The sequence below is a fragment of the Girardinichthys multiradiatus genome, chromosome 12 (assembly GCF_021462225.1).
Source record: "Girardinichthys multiradiatus isolate DD_20200921_A chromosome 12, DD_fGirMul_XY1, whole genome shotgun sequence".
NCBI lineage: Eukaryota > Metazoa > Chordata > Actinopteri > Cyprinodontiformes > Goodeidae > Girardinichthys > Girardinichthys multiradiatus.
In genome coordinates, this window is record NC_061805.1 from 50,101,064 (window position 1) to 50,127,592 (window position 26,529).

The 26,529-nt window shown below is 43.8% G+C and overlaps 1 protein-coding gene across 1 annotated transcript in view; it reads right to left on the minus strand.

The window, feature by feature from the left end:
• The window catches only part of adamtsl2 (ADAMTS-like 2), a 44,357-nt gene extending 27,200 nt beyond the window's left edge, over nt 1-17,157 (minus strand). Inside the window, exons 1-2 of the mRNA XM_047380555.1 lie at nt 17,011-17,157; nt 4,652-4,757 (exon numbers count right to left, since the gene is read on the minus strand). Of these exons, the coding sequence (XP_047236511.1) occupies nt 4,652-4,756 (105 nt within the window). The 5' untranslated portion in view covers nt 4,757; nt 17,011-17,157. The remainder of the gene's footprint in view (nt 1-4,651; nt 4,758-17,010) is intronic.
• Between the last annotated feature and the right edge of the window lie 9,372 nt (nt 17,158-26,529).

Consider the following 26,529-nt stretch of genomic DNA (forward strand, 5'->3'; position numbering starts at 1 on the left):
AGAAAACATTTGGTCCAAAAAGTGAGGGAACTGGAAACCTTTCTTTTATTAAGGCAGATATCTGAGAACCTTTTTCACACCTTATTGTAATATATATATTATACAGGTAAAAATGAAAGATTTCACGATAAAATAATTTTGTGTCTTTAGTTGGGGAAAAAAATTATGGTCTCTTTCAACATGCTGATTATGGTCCATGGGGCAAATAGTTGGACACCACCGTCTTACAGGCTGGGAAAGACATGAGGCTGGAGCGGGTTCACTTTCCTGCAGAGTTATAAAGGAAATGTTTAGATCAAACCACGTTTTCGAATGGCCCAGTCAAAGTTCACACATATATCCACCTGGGAATCTGTGGCAAGATTTGAAAATTGATGTTCGAAGATGCTTTTCATCCAATTTGACAGAGCTGGAGATGTTACGCAAAGCAGAATTAGTAAAAGTTTTAGCCTTCATCTGAGCAAAGCTGCTAGAGACCAACCTCAAAAGACTTCCGCCTGCAACTGCAGAGACTTTGTATGAATGTGCACCACACTTTTCAGATTGTTTTAATTAAATTAATAAAATCCTGTTACTTGTGTTGGTCTGTCACATAAAATCCCCAAAAGAATCTATGAAAAAGGGGACAAAATCTGGAAATGTTGATGTGGTGTGAATATTTCTGAATCACTGTGACTGGACATGAACTGAACCCTGTTTTTTTTTTTTGCATGCCTCATGATCAGCTCTTCTGTGACTTTCCACTCATGCGAACTTTGACCCATGGGTATGCTTGTTTTAGAGACAGGGGAAACGTGACGCAGATGGAGAGGTGGGGAACTGAAGCCACACTGCATCATGATTCCTCTCAGATATTCAACTTCACTCCATATTAGACCCCTCCTTGAACCGCCACCTTAATGTGGTGGAGGGGTTTGAGTGCTCGAATGATCCTAGAGGCTATGTTGTCTGGGGCTTAAATGCCCCTGGTAGGGTCTCCCATGGCAAACAGGCTCTAGGTGACGGGTCAGACAAAGAGCGGTTCGAGAATCCCTCATGATGACTACAGAATCGAGACACGTGACGTCGCCCGGTACGGCGGAGCCGGGGTCCCACCCTGGAGCCAGGCCTGGGGTCGGGACTCGTCGGAGAGCGCCTGGTGACCGGGTTGCTCCTTGCGGGACCCGGCCGGGGCAAGCCCGAATGAGAGACGCAAGACCATCCTCCAGTGGGCCCACCACCTGCATGGGGAACCGTGTGGGACCGGTGCAAAGAGGATTTGGTGGCGGACGAAGGTGGAGACCTCGGCGGCCCGATCCCCGGATGCTTAGGCTGGCTCTAGGGACGTGGAATGTCACCTCGCTGGGGGGGAAGGAGCCTGAGCTGGTGCGGGAGGTCGAGAGATATCGACTAGAAATAGTCGGGCTCGCCTCCACGCACAGCGTGGGCTCTGGAACCCATCTCCTTGAGAGGGGCTGGACTCTCTTCTACTCTGGAGTGGCCCGCGGGGAGAGGCGGCGGGCTGGTGTGGGTTTGCTTGTTGCCCCCCAGCTCAGCCGTCTCGTGTTGGGGTTTACCCCAGTGGACAAGAGGGTCGTATCCCTACGCCTTCGGGTTGGGGATAGGTCTCTGACTGTCGTCTCGGCCTACGGGCTGAGTGGTAGTGCGGACTACCCGGCCTTCTTGGCGTCCCTGTCGGGGGTGCAAGATAGTGCCTCTCCTGGGGACTCCATTATTCTGCTGGGGGACTTCAATGCCCACGTGGGAAACGACAGTGACACCTGGAGAGGCGTGATTGGGAGGAATGGCCTCCCCAATCTGAATCCAAGCGGTGTTTTGTTATTGGACCTCTGTGCTAGTCACGGATTGTCCATAATGAACACCATGTTCAAACATAAGGGTGTCCATCAGTGCACTTGGCACCAGGATACCCTAGGCAGGAGGTCAATGATCGACTTTGTTGTCGTATCATCAGACCTTCGGCCGCATGTTTTGGACACTCAGGTCAAGAGAGGAGCTGAGCTGTCCACTGATCACCACCTGGTGGTGAGTTGGATCCGCTGAAGGAGGAGAATGCCGGACAGACTTGGCAGGCCCAAGCGCATAGTGAGGGTCTGCTGGGAACGTCTGGCAGAGCCCTCGGCCAGGGATGTATTCAACTCTCACCTCCGGGAGAGCTTTGACCAGAGTCCGAGGGATGTTGGAGACATAGAGTCCGAATGGACCATGTTCTCCAAATCTATTGTCAATGCTGCTGCCCGTAGATGCGGCCGTAAGGTCTGCGGTGCCTGTCGCGGCGGCAATCCCCGAACCCGGTGGTGGACACCGGCAGTAAGGGACGCTGTCAAGCTGAAGAAGGAGTCCTATCGGCTGTGGTTGGCTTGTGGGACTCCTGAGGCGGCTGATGGGTACCGTGGGGCCAAGCGTGCCGCGGCCCGGGCGGTGGCAGAGGCAAAAACTTGGACCTGGGAGGAGTTTGGTGAGACCATGGAGAAGGACTACCGGTTGGCCCCGAAGCGATTCTGGCAAACCGTCCGGCGCCTCAGGAGGGGGAAGCAGTGCTTCGCCAACACTGTTTACAGTGGGGGTGGGGAGCTGCTGACATCGACTGGGGACATTATCAGGCGGTGGAAGGAGTAGTTTGAGGATCTCCTCAATCCTGCCATCACGCATTCCCTGGTGGAAACAGAGGCTGGGGACTTGGGATTGGACTCTTTCATCACCCAGGCTGAAGTCACCGAGGTGGTTAAAAAGCTCCGCGGTGGCAGGGCTTCGGGGTTGGATGAGATCTGCCCTGAGTACCTCAAGTCTCTGGATGTTGTGAGGCTGTCATGGTTGACACGCCTCTTCAACATTGCGTGGCGGACGGGGACAGTGCCTTTGGATTGGCAGACTGGGGTGGTGGTCCCCCTTCATAAGAAGGGTGACCGGAGGGTGTGCTCCAACTACAGGGCAATCACACTCCTCAGCCTCCCTGGTAAGGCCTACGCCAGGGTATTGGAGAGGAGAGTCCGGCCGATAGTCGAACCCCGGCTTCAGGAGGAGCAGTGTGGTTTTCGTCCCGGCCGTGGGACACTGGACCAGCTCTATACCCTCTACAGGGTACTCGAGGGTTCATGGGAGTTTGCCCAACTGGTCCACATGTGTTTTGTGGACCTGGAGAAAGCATTCGACTGTGTCCCTCGTGATGCCATGTGGGGGGTGCTCCAGGAGTATGGAATCGGTGGCTCTTTACTAGGGGCCATCCGGTCTCTGTACAAGCGGAGCAGGAGTTTGGTTCGCATTGCCGGCACTAAGTCGGCCCTGTTCCCGGTGCATGTTGGACTCCCGCAGGGCTGCCCTTTGTCACCGGTCCTGTTCATAACTTTTGTGGACAGGATTTCAGGCGCAGACAAGGGCCGGAGGGGTCTGGTTTGGGGACCAGAGGATTTCGTCTCTTCTTTTTGCAAATGATGTGGTCCTGCTGGCCCCATCTAGCCAAGACCTACAGCATGCACTGGGGCGGTTCGCAGCCGAGTGTGAAGCGACTGGGATGAAGATCAGCTCCTCCAAGTCCGAGGCCATGGTTCTCGACCGGAAAAGGGTGGCTTGTTCTCTTCAGGTTGGAGGGGAGTTCTTGCCTCAAGTGGAGGAGTTTAAGTATCTCGGGGTCTTGTTCACGAGTGAGGGAAGAATGGAGCGGGAGATCGACAGACGGATCGGTGCGGCTGCCACAGTAATGGGGGCGCTGTGCCGGCCCATTGTGGTGAAGAGAGAGCTGAGCCGAAAAGCGATGCTCTCGATTTACCGGTCGGTCTACGTTCCTACCCTCACCTATGGCCATGAACTTTGGGTCATGACCGAAAGAACGAGATCCTGGATACAAGCGGCTGAAATGAGCTTCCTCCGTAGGGTGGCCAGGCACTCCCTTAGAGATAGGGTGAGGAGCCCGGCCATCCGGGAGGGTCGCGGAGTAGAGCCGCTGCTTCTCCACATCGAGAGGAGCCAGTTGAGGTGGCTCGGGCATCTATACCGGATGCCTCCTGGATGCCTTCCTCGGGAGGTGTTCCAGGCACGTCCCACCGGGAGGAGGCCCAGGGGACGGCCCAGGACACGCTGGAGGGACTGTGTCTCTCGGCTGGTCTGGGAACACCTTGGGCTCCCCCCGGAGGAGCTGGAAGAGGTGTCTGGGGAGAGGGACGTCTGGGCGTCTCTGCTGAGTCTGCTGCCCCCGCTACCCGGTCCCGGATAAAGCGGAAGACGACGACAACGACGACAACGACGTCGACAACGATTCCATATCAGACTTTAATCATAGATTGACGTCATTATACGCATTTAAACCACAATGCTATTTATGCTTGCCCTGGTGAGCCATAACTATACACAACTATGAAATAAGGTTGATCAGCTGGCTCATTTAAATACACGTTGACATTCATAAGTTGCTTTGCAGTGACCATTTATTACTGAATGTGAGCCTGAAGAGGGCAGAACCTTGTATTTCCACCAATGAGGTGCAGCTGTGATTTATAAAGGAGAAAGTGCTTGCTGGTGAGCGTGCACATGGTTTTAGAAGTCTGGATTTTTGGCTTTTGAAAGTAAACTTTTAGTATAGATCCTACGCAATGTTTTAAAATGTGACCCCTGAACTGGAGCAGAAATCTGATATATAATGGAGGTCTGTGTGTACCTGCAGGCCTCTGGTGGACAGGTTTCCCACAGACATCGTCAGCGTCAAGAAGCCCAGGAGGACCACACCTGTCTCCCTAAACTGCTCCCATGACCACACCCTCATCCTGCACAAAGAAAGGAAAGAAGAAAGCGGACTCAGTTACAACATTTCTACTTTAATCTGCATGTTTGTCTTCTGGAAAACATTCAGAACATGCATGCAGGAGTTGTTATCATCATTCGGGCCACAGACCTCCATGTGTTTCTTGATAAAAACAACAAAGTGATGATTGTTTGACACAGACTGAGGGGTCTAAATGGAAGTATCGCCACCACTAATGAGTTTTTGCGGCAGTTACATGAGCTGTGGATGAAAACCTTCAACCAAGACGTGTGGGTGGTTTTTTCATGTTTCTCCCAACTCCGATTTGAGGCTTCTGAGCTTCCAAACCCACAGAAGAGTCTCAACTGGATTTTTTTCCTTATGCAAAGGGAACACATTGGCAGTCTTAATATTTCCTCTCTGGCTCTGCAGCGATATCGCTTTATTCTTAAACACATCAGTAGTGGTTTGAGGGGATACCTGAAGTGGGTAGCAACGAGCTAAGCCAACATTCCCAAGCAGACAGTAGACTTACAGGGATAAGAGGTGAATGAGAACATTTATCCTGGAATAGAGAACCCATATATACCCCTCAATGAAAGCCCTAACAGTTAAGGTTTGATGATTCCTTTCCAGGATTAGAATTACCTGCATCAAACCTGAATTACATAAACTTTAATCTAAACATGATGAATTTAAATACAAGTGAATTCCAAGCAGCTGAAATACAAAGTAACATCTGTTTTCCAGGCCCGTGCAGACCGGCTGCCAGCACATCCATGCAGACGCCTTCTGGCAGGTGGAGCGTGACGCAGATGGGCTGCTGAGAGGCCACAGGTGGTGCAGACAAGTGAGTTGGACAGCAGCAGGCCCCGTTTAAAAAAGTTAAACAAGTCCTAAAGTGCTGGAAGGATGAAGGGAAGTTTCCCTTTGCTGCTACACAGGTAGGGCTTTGTTTGGGTCCACACACCATAAGGAAATGTACATGTCTGTTTGTAAAGGTTGGCAGGAACAGGCACAGACTCTCAGGAAAAGGAGGCTTCTCAAAGCAGCTTCCTGAAATTCAATGATTCAGCAAAGTCCCAAAGATTTCGATAGAAATTTTGTAGAGAATTAAGTTGTTTAGAGTTGATGAGGAGACGGCTAGAGCTAAATACAGGACCCTAAACATACCGGTGTGGTTTGGGTGAAAGCATATCTGTGTGTTAGCATGGCCGAGTCAAAGTCAAGACCTAAATCTGATTAAGAATCCTTGGAAAGACCTGGAAACTGATGTTCAGAGATGCTAAGGTGAGCGGGAGCTATTTTGAGCTTGTAAAGACATACGCCCACAGACCTGCAGCTGTAACTGCAGTCAAAGATGGTGCAACAGTGTTTGGATCAGGGAAGCTTTGGGAAAACAAATTGTAGACCATCATTTACTTTCATATTTACAATAGTTCTCTACTTTGTGTTGGTCTATCAGTCCAGTCCTCTTTGGCCTTTGGTAGGTCTTTGTGATACCACCCACTTCCTGAATCTGACTTTAGTACTCCATCATTGGCCGTCTATCATCCTGAAGGTGGTTCTGATGCTCAGTAATCCTTGGCTTCCCATGCAGTCTTCTGGGTTTGGACTACATCCTGGGGGAGGAGCTTGGCTTGATTCCAGTGGTTTCTTTCTCCTTCTTTAACCAGCTGAGATATCTGATGACTTCATGACTTGGACCTTATTCAACCAAGTCATTGCCTCCAAGTCTGTCTCAACATTTTTAGGTACAATTGCTACCACAAATAGAGTAATGTTAATGCTGCTGAGGGAATACTGATAGCTGATGTGGTCACTAATGAACCTCTTGATGTTTTTAAAACATCATCTTCTAAACCTTAGCAGGTTTAGGTTCCTCTCAAGATAGAAAAGGGATTCTTCTCCTGCAGAGTAAATTATCTCCCATTGCTGATTTTCCATTGGGTGTTTTTGCATGAACTGTTCCATACAGATTTGCTCTTCTGTTTCAGGGTTTTATATGTATGAAGAATATACTGTAAACAGACCTCCATGCACACTTTCTTTAATATGCACTAACCCTGTTGTTGCATAGCAAATTGTCCATGGTCATCTGCTCGTATTTCTTTAAGCCGTCAGCTAGATGTCATTTTTTTTTTATAAGTTTGTGCCAGAGAAGGATAATGATTACTAGTACAGGCTTATTGATCCACGCAAAGAGTTTTAGGAAAGCTCTCTATCCATTCTCCTCAGGTCAAGTTATGCAGTCTTATTAAAATAAGCAAACAGCTCGTTTCACTCTCTCTGCAGTCTGGCTTTCTCTGGCATTAAATATTGGTGACAGGTGTCTTGAAGCAGCCACAGTAACACCTGGATTTCATTATCCAACCAGACGCAGCTGGAGCCCAGCCAGCTGCCAAACACACACTCATGGAGGAGACGGATGCTTTGTCCAACATGGATACACGTGCCTATACACTCCACCAGTGGCATGACTCAGTACGTGCAATCACTGTGGGCTTTGTGCACGCTCATGTTTGAGCTGTGTGCACATACAAGTATGGAGACATCCTAAACACACACACAGGCATTTTGTACTCCTTACTGCTGCTTACACACACACACATTAGCATAATAACTGAAACCAGAGTCTAGATTTTGACTTAAAGCTCAGCATTTCACCTTTGCATGTCAATTTCATTGGGGAAATTTGGTCAAAATGCTTCATTCTGCTTCACAAACGTCATTTACAGGATCTAGCTTTGTTAAATCCCCTTATTTCACCTCCGAAACATTGCCAAAATTAGAAATATCCTGTCCAGGAGTGAGGCTGAAAAACTAGTCCGTGCATTTGTTACTTCAAGGCTGGACTATTGTAATTCTTTACTATCAGGATGTCCTCAAAATGCAATTAAAAGCCTTCAGCTGATTCAAAATGCTGCAGCAAGAGTTCTGATAAAAATTAAAAAGAGAGATCATATTTCTCCTATTTTAGCTTCCCTTCATTGGCTCCCTGTTAAATCCAGAATAGAATTTAAAATTCTCCTCCTCACATATAAAGCCCTTAATGATCTAGATCCATCATACATCAGAGATCTGATTGTTCCATATGTTCCTAACAGAGCACTTTGTTCTCAGACTGCAGGTTTACTGGTGGTTCCTAGAAGTAGAATGGGAGGCAGATCCTTTAGTTATCAGGCTCCTATCCTGTGGAACCAGCTCCCAGCTTTAGTCCATGAGGCAGACACCCTGTCTACTTTTAAGGCTAGGCTTAAAACTTTCCTTTTTAAAGCTTATAGTTAGAGTGGCTTAGGTTATCCTGAGCTATCTCTGTAGTTAAGCTGCGATAGGTTTAGGCTGCTGGAGGACATAATGACAGCTTTCACTCTCTCTGCTACATTCTCATACTACTCTCCAATTTTGCATTATTTGCTGTTATTTCAGCTTTTAACTTTATGTTTTCTCTCTTTTCTCTTCCTAGAAGCTACACCTGGCCTGACTCTGCATCTACCTGTGACACCTACCTGGAGGGGGGCATTGTCCAAGTTTCTGCTGCCAAAAATGTAATGCTCACCTTCTACCGATGATACACTTGGCCCTGTCTTTCAGTGTTTAACCCTACTCTTCTTCTAGGCATAGCTACTGACTGCTCTTCTACTCTTCTACTGTATGTGCTGCTGAAAGTCACTGACTCAATGCAATCTGCTGGGTTTCCTTAGATAGAAAAACCTTTTAAACGTATTGAATAAATAACGGAATGTGACTGCACTGTTCGAAAGTTAGGATTAATTGGAATGCATGTACCTGACTTGAAATCTGTAGGACTCGATTGAATTGACTTTGTGAAGTGCCTTGAGATGACGTGTTGTGAATTGGCACTATATAAATAAAACTGAATTGAATTGAATTGACAATGTTCTTGCTGAGAAAAGCACCCTGATCAGTGCTCTGCATATTCCCACTCTGCCTTCGCAGGAATAAAACCTTATACCTTGATTCCCATAAATAGTTGTGGGATAAAAAACACCTTCATTTTCTTAATTCTAAGGATGTTGGCTGTGAACAAGGAGGCCAGTAACTTACAACAACTTTATGCAAAGATCTGGGCATGAAAACACAAGTTTCTACAAATCAAAGCCTGGTTAAATGAAATGTTTAGGGGATACACTTTTATCTTTGAAGCCAGGTTAAAAATGTGTTATTTTTTTTTGCGACTTTTATTTGAAGAAAACTCTTAATTTAATGTTAAACTTTATTTGCCAAAATCTTAAAGTTGTTCCTAACGCAGCCTGCAAAGAGACATTGGTTTTTTGTTTTTTTTGCATCCCCATGCAATACGTTTTGCGTTCCCATGCAATAGTCATTGCGTTATCTCGCAATACTTTGTGGGATAGTTTCCAAACCAGACAACTGCAAAAATGGAACAAACACTACACCCGTTTTTGGGATTTATTGAGTTTTATTTTTAAATTGGCCTTAAATAAAGGGATATTCAATCATACGGAGCCCGCGGGGGGACATGGGGGGAAAGTATTGCAAGAAAACGCAAAGACTATTGGGTTAGAATACAAAAAGTATTGAGTGGGAATGCAAAAAGTATTGCATGGGGATGCAAAAGAAAAAAAAAATCCCCCCATGTCCCCTCGCGGGCTCTGCACCTCATAGAGACCAAAAAACAGAAGCAACCAAAAAAGATATATCAATCCATCCGTCTGTCTATCCATCATGTTATCATATACTGTATTCTAAGGCGTTTTCACACCTGTGCTGTTTAGTTCGTTTAAAACTAACTCTGGTTTGTTTACCCCCTTGGTCCGGTTCAGTTGACCGTTTGGAGCAGGTGGTCCAAACGAACTCTAGAGCTCTTTGTTTGTGGTGTGAATGTGATCTGACTTTGATCCGACACAGCTACCAAGTGTTCACTGCAAGCTTGAAACAAACGGCTTCCTGTAGCCAGGTTTGCATTGCATTGTGGGATGAAGCAAAGTAAACGAACTAATAAGTAAAAAAACGTGTATTTTTCAACATAAAGCCCTTGGAAACTTTCAGCACATCTTCTGAGAATCACTTTTGCACTTCTCAGATAATTTCACCTGAAATACGTCCTACAAACACACTAATGATATGATTAAATTCTCCATGTTTTCTAGCTCACAACACAGAATCTGCTTTCTGTATTTACATTTGGTTCTCCCAACCCGGACACGTCTGACCCATAAACAAACTGAATGTTCTCTCCTGGTGTGCAGGGACAGGTTCTGGTTTGCTTGGAGTTTTCTCTGTGAGAAAATGAACCACACCAGCAGAAAAAGTTACAAGTTAACAAACTCAACAACTGATTTGGATCAAGGTAAACGAACTACAGGTATGAAAACGCTCTGAATATTTAATTGGCCTTTTTCCATCATTATTCATGTAAAGTTCTTGTCTGCTCTAAGCTGGCTGCACCAGATGACCCCTTATTCAGACTCTGGTTCTGGTTCTGCTGGTGTTTTCTTCCTGTTGAAAGGAAATTGTTCCTTTCCACTGTCACCACATGCTTGCTCAGGAGTAGGGTGCAGAGAGTCAATTTTCAGCAAATTTGACTGGACTTCCTTAGATAACTTTCCACCAGTTTGCATCTTATATTGTCGGAGTTGCAATAATCATGTTGTATTGGATTGTTTTGGCTGAATATGGTGTGAGCTGAATTATACAGAATTTCATATAAATTTGTATTTTTGTCCTTCAGATTGCCTTGAGAAGAGATTTTTTCCCAGTTGGTTGAGAAACAGGACTAATGAAGGAGAAAGTAGTATCTGTCCTCAGTAAAGTGAAACATTCTTTAATTTCTACAATGTTGAGATGAAAGATAAGAGCACATACAGCCAAGACTAAGCTCCTACAGGAAACCAATCCTAAGTTTCTCCATGTTTCCACCACCCTGCAGGTTTCTATGATTTAAACACACAGAAAGTCGGCCTGCTGCTTTGCTCCCGTCCAGACAGGGTCTTCCTCTTTCCTTCCTCACTCTGCTGTCGTTTCCAAGCAGTCGAGCAGGGCAGACAAAAAAAAGAAGACAAAGGTAAACACAGTTCCCTCTTCTTCCCTGCTTCTCCCTTTCTCACTCCTTCCCTGCGCCGTCCCCACCCTGATGGACCCCTGGGGCCCCTCGCCTCTCCGTCTTGTTTTTGTAGCACTGGTAACCTTAGGAGACAGACGAACAGCAGAGGTCCCTCCCCCGGGAGGCCGGACTGGAGCTGTGCTGAACATTTGGGACCTAAGCCTAAATATCATGCATGCGCTGTCAGGCACCTGTTATATGAATACCATGCTTTTTAAATGAAAATGTTTTACAGAAGACCTGAAATGATCCAACAGCTGTTCTTTGAGCCTCCTGTGATCCATGTTTGATTAAATGTACGAACCAAAGCATTTATTTAAATGTAATCATCGAGAAAACAGATTTAACCAGATTTTATTTGACTAGGGAATCTGTATAGAATTAATGTAATGATTCAAATTTTCTGCATAGTTTGCCTGTCTTAAAACAAACACAATCTTCTGTTTATTTGCATCCACCTCTTCTTTTTATATCCAACGTCAAAGCTGTATGCATTCAGGGTCCATCAAGCTTGTTGGACTCCACCAGGGTGCCCATGGGGCCCGATCCTGCTTATGGTCTTTATCTCAAGATATAGTGGTGAAGAAGAGGAAGTCTGGTTTGAAAGACTCGCGATCTCATCTTTGCTGTTTGCGGACAATGTAGTTCTCGGGTTCTCCAGGCCATGACCTTCAGCATGCACAGAAGCAGTTCTGTATGTAGTGGCCAGGATGAGAGGCCATGTTTCTCAACAGGAAAAATGGTAAATGGCCTGTATGCTTTATCAAGTCCCCAGAGACCCCAAAGTGCTTTCATGTTCATAAAACCACTCTTTCAACAGTCTTGCTGTGTGTATTGGTGCATTGTCATCCTGATACACGGCACCGCCTTCAGGATACAATGTTTGAACCATTGGATGCACATGGTCCTCAAGAATGGTTCGGTAGTCCTTGGCAGTGACGCGCCCATCTAGCACAAGAATTGGGCCAAGGGAATGCCATGATATGGCAGCCCAAACCATCACTGATCCACCCCCATGCTTCACTCTGGGCATGCAACAGTCTGGGTGGTACGCTTCTTTGGGGCTTCTCCACACCGTAACTCTCCCAGATGTGGGGAAAACAGTAAAGGTGGACTCATCAGAGAACAATACATGTTTCACATTGTCCACAGCCCAAGATTTGCGCTCCTTGCACCATTGAAACCGACGTTTGGCATTGGCATGAGTGACCAAAGGTTTGGCTAAAGCAGCCCGGCCGTGTATATTGACCCTGTGGAGCTCCCGACGGACAGTTCTGGTGGAAACAGGAGTTGAGACGCACATTTAATTCTGCCGTGATTTGGGCAGCCGTGGTTTTATGTTTTTTGGATACAATCCGGGTTAGCACCCGAACATCCCTTTTAGACAGCTTCCTCTTGCGTCCACAGTTAATCCTGTTGGATGTGGTTCATCCTTCTTGGTGGTATGCTGACATTACCCTGGATACCGTGGCTCTTGATACATCACAAAGACTTGCTGTCTTGGTCACAGATGCGCCAGCAAGACGTGCACCAAACAATTTGTCCTCTTTTGAACTCTGGTATGTCACCCATAATGTTGTGTGCATTTCAATATTTTGAGCAAAACTGTGCTCTTACCCTGCTAATTGAACCTTCACACTCTGCTCTTACTGGTGCAATGTGCAATCAATGAAGACTGGCTACCAGGCTGGTCCAATTTAGCCATGAAACCTCCCACACTAAAATGACAGGTGTTTCAGTTTCATTGTCCAACCCCTGTACATTCACACTGACAGTGGTGAGCTACATTGTACCCACAGCTGCCCTGGGGCACACTGACAGAAGTGAGGCTGCCATACACAGGCACCACTGAGCCCTCTGACCACCAGAGGTAGGCAAGACGGGTGAAGTCTTGCCCAGGGACACAACAACTGAGGCAGACATAGTGGGGACTCGAACCGGCAACCCACCGGTTACAAGACGAAAGATGAAGATGAAGAAAGAGCTGCATCAAAAACTGAAGCTGTCTATTTACTGGTTCATCTTACCCACCCCCACCTATGGCCATGAGTGATGGATGGGGGCCGAAAGACTATTATCCCAGATTCAAGCATCTGAAAAGAGCTTCTGCCATTGGGTGACTGGGCTCAGCCTTGGAGATTGGGTAAGGGGCCAGGTCATCTTGGGGGGGGGGGGTTCTGGAGTAGAGTGGATGCTCCTCTGTCTCGAAACATCAGCTAAGCCATTTCAGAAGTTTGATCATGATGCCTTCTGGGCCCCTGTCTTTGGATGTCAGGCATGTCCAACTGGGAGGAGACTCTGGACAGACCCAGAACTTGCTGGAGGGACCATATGTCTCTTCCAACATGTCTCTGTGTCCTATCAGGACCTCTTATGCTGCCAAACTGGTCTCACATAAGGTAATGGCTGGAGGGATGAATAAAATAAACAGGTTATTACACTAGAGATCCCTGCAATCCCTCCCCAAAACACTAGATGTCACTAAAAAGAAAACAGCTCTGAAGCTTGGAGCTTTCTCTTCAGCCCATAACACCACATGGATTATGTTTTAAGCCAACTTTGAATGCGAGTTTTGTCATGGTACATGTTTTGGTCTTGAGGTTGGCTGGAAGTTAACTTTTTGCTATAGATTTTATAGCATCTGAATTGCAGAAATTACTCAGCAGGAAGAAGAAAGACATTCCTTATGTCCTGCAGTGAGAAAACATCCATCAGATTTATCTCTTTTTGTTTTTTTAAAAATAGGCTAAACGTTATTGGCCAAGGTAGGTTGTGTGCACAAACAAGGAATTTAAGTATAAACATATGAACTTTGGAGGGAAAAAAAGATCAATGTAACATTATGTACATGTATGTGTACATACAGCAAATGTATTTCTTTAAAATAAAGAAAAGAATGCAGGTTAGGATAGTGCAAATATAGTTCTTTAGTTTCACAGCAGAGTAGCTGACTACTCAGACTGTGAGCTGTCATTGTGTCCATCAGAGAAACAGCCTGGGGGAAGAAACTATGGTGGTTGGTCTGTAGCGCCGAGGTAAAGGTCCAAACAGTTTGTGTCGGTAATGTGTGGGGTCTGCAGATATGTTAGCTGCCATTTATCTGACCCTAGACCTGTACAGGTCCTGGAAGGAAAGGTCAGCCCTGATGACCCAATTATTCGTTGCAGTCTGGACCTGTCCTGTTTTGTGGATGAGACAAACCACACAATGATGGATGAACACATGATAGAGTGACTAATGGTGGTCTAGAAGATGACCAGTGTCACACCCTCAATATTATATGTTAGATGTTAAATCTGCTGTGACCAGTCTTGCAGCTCCAAATTTGTTATTTCTGGTTTAAGACAAAACACCCTTTCCACACATTTATCGGCAAAGAAAGAGAGCAATTAGCCAAAGCTAAGGCTGGGTCATTTCAAATATGAGAGCGTTTTACTGTAAAAACTCACTTCCAAACAGGGACCAGACAAAAGGATTCAGAGTCCTTGATCCCATGAGTAAAAAGACCAAATTCCAACTAAGATCACAGAGAAAATTGTGTCATCAGCATCCTCCATACCCTCCCACCCATTCACTCACTAAGGGTGGTGAAATTAGGTGAAATGACTCTTGTCGTCACAAAGATCTGAGAAATATAAAAGGTTCATAAAAGAGAAGAGAGCTGCAGCAATAATCTGAGCATCCTGATAAAACTGTTAAACTACAGAAGAAATATTCAACAAGAAGTGCATTAAAGTAGTTATAATATTGCAATAATACAGTAAGTGAAGTAGCCGCTGAGCATTGGTCAGACCACCGCTGCACACTTATCATTTCTTAACAACGAAAAGCCGAATGACAGATTGGTAATTAGACAAACCCCAGTACCCGTCAGACTCTGGGAGGTGAGAGACTGGTTGTGGCTGTTTGCTTGTAAAGAAACAGACTCATACCAGCCAAACCCTCCGTGGTTTCCTGACTGAAACAGGGACTGGACCAGAGACAGGAGGACCGAGCGAGAGGAGGGAATCAGAGGAAGAGAGAGGAAGGCTCTCAGTGAAGTAAAGAGACTTGTTCTTTAGAGCCAGGATTTCCAGGAACACGACCGTGTTCTGTATTAAAGAAAGCCTTTAATGCAGACTCTTGAGAAGACAGATTAGCTATGATCTAATAAAGTTATAATAAATCGTTCAACTTTACTATGATTAGCATTCAGATTAAACACTGTACTCAGACAGGCTTCAGTTACAATCAAATGCATCCAAAAGCAGGACATTAAAGTTTTTATTTACTAATAAAAGGATCTCCCCCAAATTTTTATATTTTATATTAGGGGAACTAATATAAAACTGTAGTTTTCCAGACTTTCAATCAGTACAGTGTCAAATGTAAAAACTATTGGATGTGAAGACTTTTTTTGCACCAAGTAGTTTATTGTGTGACACTGAGTATGCGCACAGGATTGTAAAACTCCAGCTTTGCGTGGACGTCCACGGTGTTAAGCACCCCCAGCTCTGTAGGAGCCTTAAGACATACCAGTATGGTTAAACAGAAACTGAGCAAGTATTAAAAGTAAGATCACATCTCTTCCTTTGTATTCCCACTGTAAGGGAATCGCTGCAGGATTCAGCTGCTGATGCACCAAACAGCTTTTGTGTGAGCACCCCTCCTAGACTGTTCAAACCTCATCTGGTTCCTATGCTGACGAGACATTCTGCAAAACACACTTTGAGATTCATGAAACCTTTGTTCAATTTGTGAAAATAGAAAAAGGAGTATTTAAAATGCTTTTTGTCATTAAAACCAGCTTACAGTAAGACAAGCATAAAAACTCAACAAATAGAAAGGTCAAACCTGAGCTGAATCAATTTACACGGATGACAGGTTCTTCAAAACAAAGGTTTGGGCTTGTGAAACCTTTACTTTGAAGGGCCATTGCATGAAATAATCCATAACAGCACAGTCCTTTTCTTTTTCCTGCAAGCCAAGATCTGGACTCACGCTGTGGCTGGGCTCCTGTGGGTTGCATGCAGAACTGGTTGTAGAGGCCCATCTAGGTGTGAAGTGAAAATGCCAAAGGTGTATGTAGCCTGCCCATGAGGTGTAATCAACGAACTACTAGATCCTGACCTGTCTGAAGCTGATGTCACTTAATGTTCTCCGATTTTAGCTGCTACTGGTTAATTTTATGTTTTTCTTGGGTGGAAAAGGTTCACTAAATTCAAAGCTCAGAGAAAACAAAGCGAATGATTTTTTTCTACTAAACAATTTGAGTTTTAAGGGTAAAATAGGTGGATTTTATAATGGATTATAATTGATTTGTATATTTGCACAGGATACCATTCTTTTGGACCGAGGTGGACGAATCACCCACCTGCTGAAGAGGATTTCCAAACTTTCAGAACAACATCCTGGTGGCAACCACAAGGGACTTTGTTTTACTCGTTGTGACTTCAAGGAGATTACTAAGCATTCTAGCCCCCAAATTGTCATCGTTCTGATCACTCTGCATCGGAGGTAAGATATTGACTACTCATAAGTACTGCACACAACCCTGCTTAAAAAAGATAATGTTAAAATACTGGTTGAATAATAATTAAGTATCTCTTTTCTTGTCTGGTGAACATATGTATATATCTAATTCTAAAACTGAACTTGTTGTTAACTGACTTTAATAATGACCAGAAATGTGTTCTTCTCCAAGCAACGACGCTGTTTTTCTGCAAGCAAATGTCACTTTTCTGCACCAAGCAGAAAATGTTTGAGTAAAAAAGTTCAACAAGAAGATTTTTATTCTTTAAGCTGCTCAGACAAGCACTGCTGGGCCTACAGCGAGCCTCTACCTCACCAGTTTACACTCACACATCTCCCAACAGCTGACAAGTTTCCAGTCAGACTTCAGGCCTCTCCAGGAATACACTTGCACGCATGCCTGCACAGAAACACACACTCCTCTGAGAGCGAGTCAGCATTATTTTGTTGATTTGTTTTGGTCTGCTGCAAAACAGAAGTCTCATTGGCCCCGGTGTGCCTCGTAAACACAAACACACACACACACACACACACACACACACACTCACACTCACACTCAGAGTAGAGCAGAGGGGAAACCACAACGGCACATGCAGGCATCCAAAGAGCCAACACAGAAATCACACAAACCTCACAGCAGCAACACACTCAGAGGAGTTTCCAACTATTTACTCACCTAGCCTGCAGCAGTCCAAGGGCGTCCTGGTGTGTGCTGAAGATGCCACTCAGAGTCTGTGTGTGTGATTTAATGTGTGTTTGAATGGGTTTCAGCCTGCCGGCGACACCAGTGTTGAGCTGTAGTGATGAGAGCTGCTGTCAATGTGGAGTGAGGAGGGATAGAAAGAGGGATGAAGAAAGGGAGGGAGGTAAGGTGTGCTTTCCCTGCATCCCTCTTCCTCCTCCTCTTCCTCCTCCTCTGTCTGGGCTGGAGGAGGGTAAGGAGGTGGGAGGACCGGAGGAGTGAGTCTGGCAGACTGCTCTGCTTTCTTTCTGACCGATACTTTTTAAATCACCAGTTTATTAGACTAACAACTGCTCATCTTCTTACTTGTGTTCTTAAGATACTTTGACTAGAACTCCAAATCTGACTTTCTACCAAATTAGACACTGATTTGCTCTAGAAACCAAAACATTTTCAAAGTATTTAATTTGGTCAATCTTGTTTAAAACAGTACCTTCATGAACCTCAAAGTAGTCTTAATCCAAGTTTTTCTTTGGACTTTGGCTTCTTTTTCACTAATTTCCCAACTTTTTATCTGATCATATAATATTATTTTGCATTTTAAGAAAACAATTATTTAGTTCACACCTCAGGGAGAACATCCTTCATGTTCTGAGGGTGGTTGGAACCAATGACTCTCAATGGGCCATGTCCTGGAGGTCCAGTCCAAATCTGACTTCCAGGAGCTGTGGCCTGGAGGTCGTTGGTATCCACCAGGGCAGCAACCAGGAGACCCACTGGTGGACACTAGCAGTGATAAAAGCCTTCATGCTAGACTTTGGCTTTAGGGCTTGGACTCAATCAGACAGGCACCAGGTGGCCAGAGGGTCTGCAGCTTCTGTGGTTGCAGAAGCAACATCTCAGGAATGGGAGGAATTTGTAGAGGCTGTGGAGATGAACTTCTGGTTGGCCAAAAAGAAAGGGAGAGCATGGACCATCCCAGGCTGTGTTTGGTTTGATGAGGGGGAATGCTGACCTGGATGGACGATACTGTTTGTGAGTTGAAAGAGCACTTTGAGGAAATCCTTAGTCCGATCACCATGTTCTTTGTGGAGTAGGCAGCATCTGAGGACTTGGAGGATGGTGATGCCATCATAATGGCTAGGTGATTAAAGCCCCCTAATTGCAAGAAGCCAGAAGTGGAAGAGATTCTCATTGAGATGAAAGGCTCTGGACATTGCTGAGCTGTGTTGGTTAACTCAAATCTTCCCATGGGAGACTGGAATATGACCAGTGGAGAGGTTGACTAACGTGGTGGTCTCAAATTTTAAGAAAGGTACTTGAGAATGAACTGCCAAGGCATCACACTTCTCAGCCTCTCTGGAAAAACTGTAAGAAAGGAGGTTCAAATATCAGACTCAGGAGTAGCAGTAAGATGTTCAGCCCTGCCGTAGAACGATGAACCACATATTTACCCTTGTGTGTGGAACTGCTCAGATGGGTCGTTGGAGTTTGGTTGTCCGGTTCACATGTGTTTTGTGGATGTGGATAAGACTTATGATTGTGTAGCTTAAGGTGCCTTGTGGGGAAGTCAGGCCAGGGTGTTCATGGATAACATGTCAAGGCCTAGTCATGGCGAGGAGGGTCTCTGTTTAGGGAACTTAGGGGTCTTATCTGCTTTTTCTAACCAATGTGGTTCTGTTAGCATCTTTAAAGCAATGACTTTTAATGTGATCTGGACTGAGTGAGCCCAGTGTGAAGCAGCCAGCATGATTGTCAGCACTTTTTAGTCTGAGACCTGGTTCTCAACCAGAAAACGCTGGATTGCTCTTTCTGGTCAGTCTAGACTTCAAGCGATAGAGTTTAAGTATCTAGTCTCATTCATAGTAAGATGACACCAGAGATGGACAGAAGGACTAGGGGCCTGCATTATGTATCCTCCTTTTTCTCCTTCAATCTTCCACCTCCTATCTGCTCCATTCTAAATTTATGAACTATTTTAATTTCTCTTCTTAGAATAGGTTCTAGATGATATTCCAGCTGCAGAAAGCTGAAATTAACATCAGAAATAAGTATATCAAATAGGTAATTAAATGAATCTATATAATCTTTTAGTTCATTGCTTAGTTATTAAATAGGAACATGTAATTAAATCATAAATCAATTATATGTTTAAATCATACATAAATATTTATTTCATGTGCTGCAGTACATTATGAAATAGTTTGAACAACTAAATGAACCCTAACATCTGATTGGTTAACTCAGCAACTCAGCTGCTGACCAACTGATTATTCCATAGTAGTTTCAGAGTTAATCTGATTATAAGGCATAAAATAAATTCAAGATATGCTGCAGCACATCACCATGAAATGAAATAATGATGAAATAATTACTTATAATGATAAATGTTCCAATGAAAAAATAATTATTTCCATATTGATTTATTTAAGATAAAGATACATAAACTTAATTCGTTGGTGGGTCTCCAGTTTTATTGAAATTTTCACATCTATAAATATTTTAACTTTTACATTGTTTTAATTGTTGCTCTTTAGGTCTTCTATAGCCTACATGCTGGGTGGATCAAATAGTTTCTATGTTTAGGTTTAAGCTCCAAATGTCATGCGCTGAACCTACTTTAAGTTCCTTATTATTTCCTGGCATGTGTAGAGCAGTGTTTCATTTTATTAATGGGTATCTCACCTGCACCTGCAGATAAAGTTAGTCTGTTCAACATGAATGGCTGCACAGTTTTTTACATTGTTTTAGAGTGATGCAACTACCTGGCATCCTCACCGCAGCACCTGGGCACCAGATTTTCTTTTAGTACTAGAGATCTTAATTGAACAGTAAATGGTGGTAAATGGTCTGCAATTGTATAGCGACCCAAGAGAAGAAAGATTTAGTTCGATTTAATGTCAGACAGTGAGAAAGAAAAAAGTATGGTGTTTTCTTTTATACAAAGTGTGTAAATATCTGGTTTTAACTGTAATGGGACAAAATATAAAAATCTTTGAGGGACATGAATACTCTTACAAGAGACTGTATCGCTGCCACTTTCAATTCTAGTCTTTGTAGCTCAAAAACATGATGAGTAATAAGTCTCAATATCCAAACTTGATCAAGTTAGGGACCACAGGGTGGCAGTGAGGTGACTATGTCCAACTTTTAGATCTTATCAATGTAAAAGCAATCTGTCATCAAATGCATTTAACTTTACAGATTCTGAGAGATTTTTACCAGGACATTCCTGGTGTTCAGTGCCTCTTTGTAAACCATAATGAGCCTATCAGGTCCTGTGTCCTTTTTTTTTTCTTCTAATTTCCTTTGGTGGTTTGTTTAATGTGTAATCTTTGTTCATTTAAATCGGTCTATAGATCTCTGTCTGTGAAAGTCTCCTTTAAGGAACACAAAGCCCCCTCAGAATCTGAGGTGAGTCCACAAACAGACGGGAAACAATCCGTCCAGAAAGGCAAGGAGTGAATTATGTGAAAAAGACAGAACATCTGAGGACCACTGTGTCTTTCTAGCCTCCCTTCCTCTCCTCTGTCTGTCTCAGTCCTGCATGTTTTATTTTGATTTCAGCTTGTCTCTTGTGTCTTTTTCTCTGCTGTTATTTCTCGCCGCTCCCTCTTCCTCTCTGCATGTTCCTTTCCTTACTCAGTCGCCCTCTGTCATTCCTCTGTTTCATAGTTGTCTTTTCACAGTGTTCACCTTGTTCTGTCATGATCATGCTTTCATTTCTGTTTTTGTCAGTGAACTTTAAATGTGTAAATGCATTAAGAATATTTACAAAGATTTTGTTTTGAGAAAGGTTTGACAAAAGGAACCCTTTCTTCATTTTTAGACTCAGTAAATCTGAGAATCATCTGCCTAACATGAAAATAAATACACTGCTCAAAAAAATAAAGGGAACACTTTAGGAGGCGACTGTGGCTCAGTAGGAAGAGTAGTCATCTTGGAATCAGTAGGTTGTGTGTTCAATTCCAGCTTCCTCCTGCCATAGGTCGATGTACCCCTGGGCAAGGCACTGAACCTCAAGTTGCCTACCGATCTGCGTATTGGTGTATGAATGTGTGAGCGTTAGTGAGTGCAATTGGGTGAATGTGGCTCTGAGTGGTGCACTTTGAGCGGTCTGTATGACTGGAAAAGCGCTATATAAGTTCAGTCCATTTAACACTTAAACAACACAACTCCAAGTAAATCAAACTGTCCACTTAGGAAGCAACACTGATTGACAATTAATTTCACATGATGTTGTTCAAATGAAAAAGACAACAGGGGGAAATCTTTGGTGATTAGCAAGACACTCAATAAAGGAGTGGTTCTGCAGGTGGGGACCACAGACCACTTCTCAGTACCGATGCTTTCTGGCTAATGTTTGGGTCACTTTTGAATGTTGGTCGTGCTTTCACACTCGTGGTAGCATGAGACGGACTCTACAACCCACACAAGTAGCTCAGGTAGTGCAGCTCATCCAGGATGGCACATCAATGCAAGCTGTGGCAAGAAGGTTTGCTGTGTCTGTCAGCGTAGTGTCCGGAGCTTGGAGGTGCTACCAGGAGACAGGCCAGTACACCAGGAGACGTGGAGGAGGCTGTAGGAGGGCAACAACCCAGCAGCAGGACCACTACCTCCACCTTTGTGCAAGTAGGAACAGGAGGAGCACTGCCAGAGCCCTGCAAAGTGACCTCCAGCAGGCCACAAATGTGCATGTGTCTGCACAAATGGTTAGAAACTGACTCCATGAGGATGGTATGAGGGCCTGACGTCCACAAATGGGGGTTGTGTTCACAGCCCAACACCGTGCAGGACGATTGGCATTTGCCAGAGAACACCAGGATTGGCAAATTCACCACTGGTGCCCTGTACTCTTCACAGATGAAAGCAGGTTCACACTGAGCACATGTGACAGACGTGACAGAGTCTGGAGACACCATGGAGAGCGATCTGCTGCCTGCAACATCCTTCAGCATGACCAGTTTGGCAGTGGGTCAGTAATGGTGTGGGGTGGCATTTCTTTGGAGGGCCTCACGGCCCTCCGTGTGCTCACCAGAGGTAGCCTGACTGCCATTAGGTACCGAGATGAGATCCTCAGACCCCTTGTGAGACCAAATGCTGGTGCGGTTGGCCCTTGGTTCCTCCTAATGCAGGACAATGCTAGACCTCATGTGGCTGGAGTGTGTCAGCAGTTCCTGCAAGATGAAGACATTGAAGCTATGGACTGGTCCGCCTGTTCCCCAGTCCTGAATCCGATTGAGCACATCTGGGACATTATGTCTCGCTCCATCCACCAACGTCACGTTGCACCACAAACTGTCCAGGAGTTGGTGGATGCTTTAGTCTAGGTCGGGGAGGAGATCCCTCAGGAGACCATCCGCCGTCTCATCAAGAGCATGCCCAGGCGTTGTAGGGAGGTCATACAGACACGTGGAGGCCACTGAGCCTCATTTTGACTTGTTTTAAGGACATTACATCAAAGTTGGATCAGCCTGTAGTTGTTTTTCCACTTTCATTTTGTATGTGACTCCAAATCCAGGCCTCCATTGGTTAATAAATTTTATTTCCATTGATGATTTTTGTGTGATTTTGTTGTCAGCACATTCAACTTTGTACAGAACAAAGTATTCAATGAGAATATTTCATTCATTCAGATCTAGAATGTGTTATTTGAATGTTCCCTTTATTTTTTTGAGCTGTGTATATTGAGTGTGTACTGAACCCTGTGGAGCTCCACAAGCCAGGGTTCAAAGTTTGCTCTTTACAAACACATGTATGAAGATATTGGATAGATTTTACTAAGATGTTTTACTGTCAAATCAAAATACGTGATTTCGTTACGTATTTAATTTAATTAAGCTGCGAGAACTTGAAACCAAAGTCAAATTCCTTGTTTGGGCACAAAATCTTGGTCAGTTTGATTTTCTTCAAAAGACTTTTAACTTAACATGAACTATGAAAAAAAGATTTTTGAATCTCTGGCTCATCAAGCCTTCTTGTCTTAAGAAGACCAGAGGGAGTCTCAGTCCTTGCCAGATCTGTCTATGGTTGCAGTTATTCAGCCTACCTGGTGCTCACCTCCTTTCATCACCAAAGTAGCTTCTCAATCCTCTGGTCACTTCTTGGTCTGATCAACCTCTGCAGTACTCACCTGGAAACTCACACCCTTCACATACTGGTCTTCTATGTTTAAACTACTTTCCTCATCTCCCCTGCCTATCATCAAATCCATCTGAAGATGGATTCAAACAATATCAACTTCCCGCCAACGGTCCTCCCCTGAACTATGCCTCTCTAGCATCTAAGCGTCCACTTACCTTCCACTACTTCCTGAGCTACCCTAACCCTAACCCTCGAACTAGATTCTCCTCAACTTCTACCAAGTGCCCTGAGCTGTTTGCTGTGCAAAACGACTTTTCTGATTTGCCACTTCAGTAACTCCAGCAAATCCATTTCCTCTCGAAGGTTCTGGAGAAATCGATTATTATTATTGAGTTCATAGGAACAAGGTGTCTGAACTGTTCCAGTCCGGTCTGAAAACCCACCGCAGTACTGAGTTGGCTCTGGATGTTCTTTTAGCCACAGGCGCATGTCACTGTATTGTTTTTGTCTTGTTGTTTTTAACAACTGCCTTTAATACAGAGGACCATCAGATTCTCCTTTCACGTCTAGAGACCTGCATCTGCAATTATGGGGTTGCTCTAGATTGCCTCAGGTCTTATATAACAAGAAGATGTTTTTTGTGTTTGTACTGGGGCCTCTGAGTCCCATACAGCACCTCTCTCTTCTGGAGTGCCTCAAGTCTCTATTCTTGGTCCCCTTCTCTTCTCGTCTCGTCTCGTCTCTTCTCGTCTTGTCTCATCTCATCTCGTCTCTTTTGTTCTTACATACTCCTGTTGGGGTCAATTCTACAAAAAGACGTTATAGCCGTCTTATTTTATGCGGATGACAGCCAGATTTTTATGCCACTGAAAAAGGAAAATAGTTACTGTGGGAACCATCTACTTGAATGCTTTGCAGAAACCAAGTCATGGATGGAATTTCTTACACCTGAAGAATAAAAAGACTGAGGTCATGTTGTTTGGGACCAGTGATGTCTTTGACAGCAGTGTTGACCCGGGTCCTTTAAGTCAGTATCTGACACAGACTGGTTCTGACCTCAGCTTTCAACTGGATAGTGATCTTAACCCTGATGCTCAGATTAAATCAGAGGTCAGGTCCAGCCTTTTTCAAATCAAAGAGTTGGTCAATGTTCTAATCTATGCTTTTATTACAACTCATTTAGATTACGATGGGACCCCAGCCATGGGTTACAACATAGAAGAACATGGACTCTGAACTGTAAAAGGTTGGTAAGAACATTTCTGCACCTTTCAGTGTCACACTAACTTCACCTAATCCAGCCCAGGAAGAGGAGGAGTCATAGCTGACTCCCTGTGATGTCACTGTTTGAACAAAAACACATGTTCCAACATGGCGACCTCTACCACACGGGTCTCCAGGAGACCCAGACGGAGGGACACAACGCACTTCAGTTGTCTCCTTGCTGGCTAGAAGGCACTCCTCAGCTTGGATCCAAAAGTGATTACAATCATGCCGATCCTGTGCAACAAAGTTAGATAATACTACTAAGAGTAGCTTCAGAATGGTTCACGTAAGTGGTGGTGTTTGGGCAAGAGACAATTAGTTTAGGATGAAATAATCTAAATAATTTTCGTTTCATGACGTTTGGTTTTTGTTTGTATTGAGAAACTCAGCTATCCAAGTGCTAGTAGACTGAAGACTTAAGACAAACTTTATTTAAAGAGTGTAACGCGCCGTCAACGCTTATGCATTTCAATCCTTTTATTAATGGTACGATAAAGGTACATGCTTGACTTTAAGGAAGCTTTAAGGAGCTTCACCATTTGACTTCTCAGAAATCATCAAAAAAAGTATTTTTCTGACATTTTTTGACGGGGAAAAAAAATACGTACTCAACAATAAGTGACGTAGGTTCACTATTCTGTGGTTTATTGAGCTGTATTTGATCGTTTAATAATGTTAAATGGTCAAGATGTGGATGTTGCCATATGGTGACACTGTACCAATAAGATTACCATTGTATTGCTAGCCTGGCATGTTAATGGTATGCACTGATATTCTAGAGTCTGCTATAACAATGCATTTTGTGAGTTCTTTCCATATTGCAAATGACTCTATTTGACACTCTTTCTTCCATTTACAGAATGAATGCAACAATGTTTTATAGTTTCTTACAGAAGAAAACCAAACTAGCACTTCCTGTAAATGGTAGTGAGGATGAATTAGGATTTAGTGATGAAGAAAACGAGCAGCTTGCAACCCAGCAAGGAGAGAGTGAGTATGATAGAGACACTGAGAATGAGGAAGACTATGAGCCAGAGAGTGAGGAAAGGGGGAACAGTGAGGGTGAAAGTGCAGTTACAGTTCATTATTTCATTAAAATAATGTTTTATCAGATCTTGCATTGTGAATGATTGTTTGAAGTATACCAATTACTGTCTAAGTTGGTTCCAAGACTAACTGAACTTCATTTCCAGATTCTTCAAGATAATCCTTGGTTCTCAAACATAAACAACATTGAATGGTAATATTGCATCATATTACTGGTCATGGTTGTTAACCATTTTTGATTCCCTTGTTTATATTGTATATAGTTGGTCTTTATTCTTTAATTCTGCTTGGTAGTTTAAAGTTGAATTGTTATAGTAAAGTAAAGCGTTTGTTGATTGAAATATATTTGACTTTGAGTTGACTTATTTTTGTTAATAAATTCTTGTATTTCAAGAACTTGTGTGACTTTATTACATGTGTGTGCAGAGTTTTGCTGTTCAATGATGCCAGAGCTTGGTTCACCCATTTCATTATTATACCACCGCCTTATTGGGCTAGCATTCACCGGACAACATTAAAAGACAGAATTATTATTTCATAAAATAATAATAAATAGAAATATTAAATAATATAATAATAGTTACAACAATTACTGCAATCCATTTCACACGGGGCTTACTTGGTCCAAAATGCTGCTGCTCATCTTTACACTGGTATCAAATGACAAGGGCACGTTTCTCCTGTTTTAGCAGCAATTTATTGGCTGTTGGTTTGTTTTTAGATTGATTTTAAAATTAGTTTATTTAGTATCTGTTAGACCTACTCCATCTACACGCTCCCCCTGGCTCTCTCAGTTCAGCAGATCAGTTTTTATTTGTCATTCGGACGACAGAGAGAGTGCAGAGAGGCGACGGTGCAATTACTTTTACATGTCAGGCAGGCCAACTGTCCGTTTTTAAATCTTCACTTAAAACACATATTTTTCTCTCTGGCTTTTAACCCAGTTTGAGATGTTGGTTTTTGTGGTTTTATTGAGGTTTTTTTATGTATCTACTCTATTCTTACTTATTGTATTTTGTTATATTTTTAAAAATGTGTTTTTTTTTTTAGCATTTTAAGCTATGTATCCCACTTCATCTAACTGAACTGTATTTTAAAGTGCTGTAGAAATAAAGT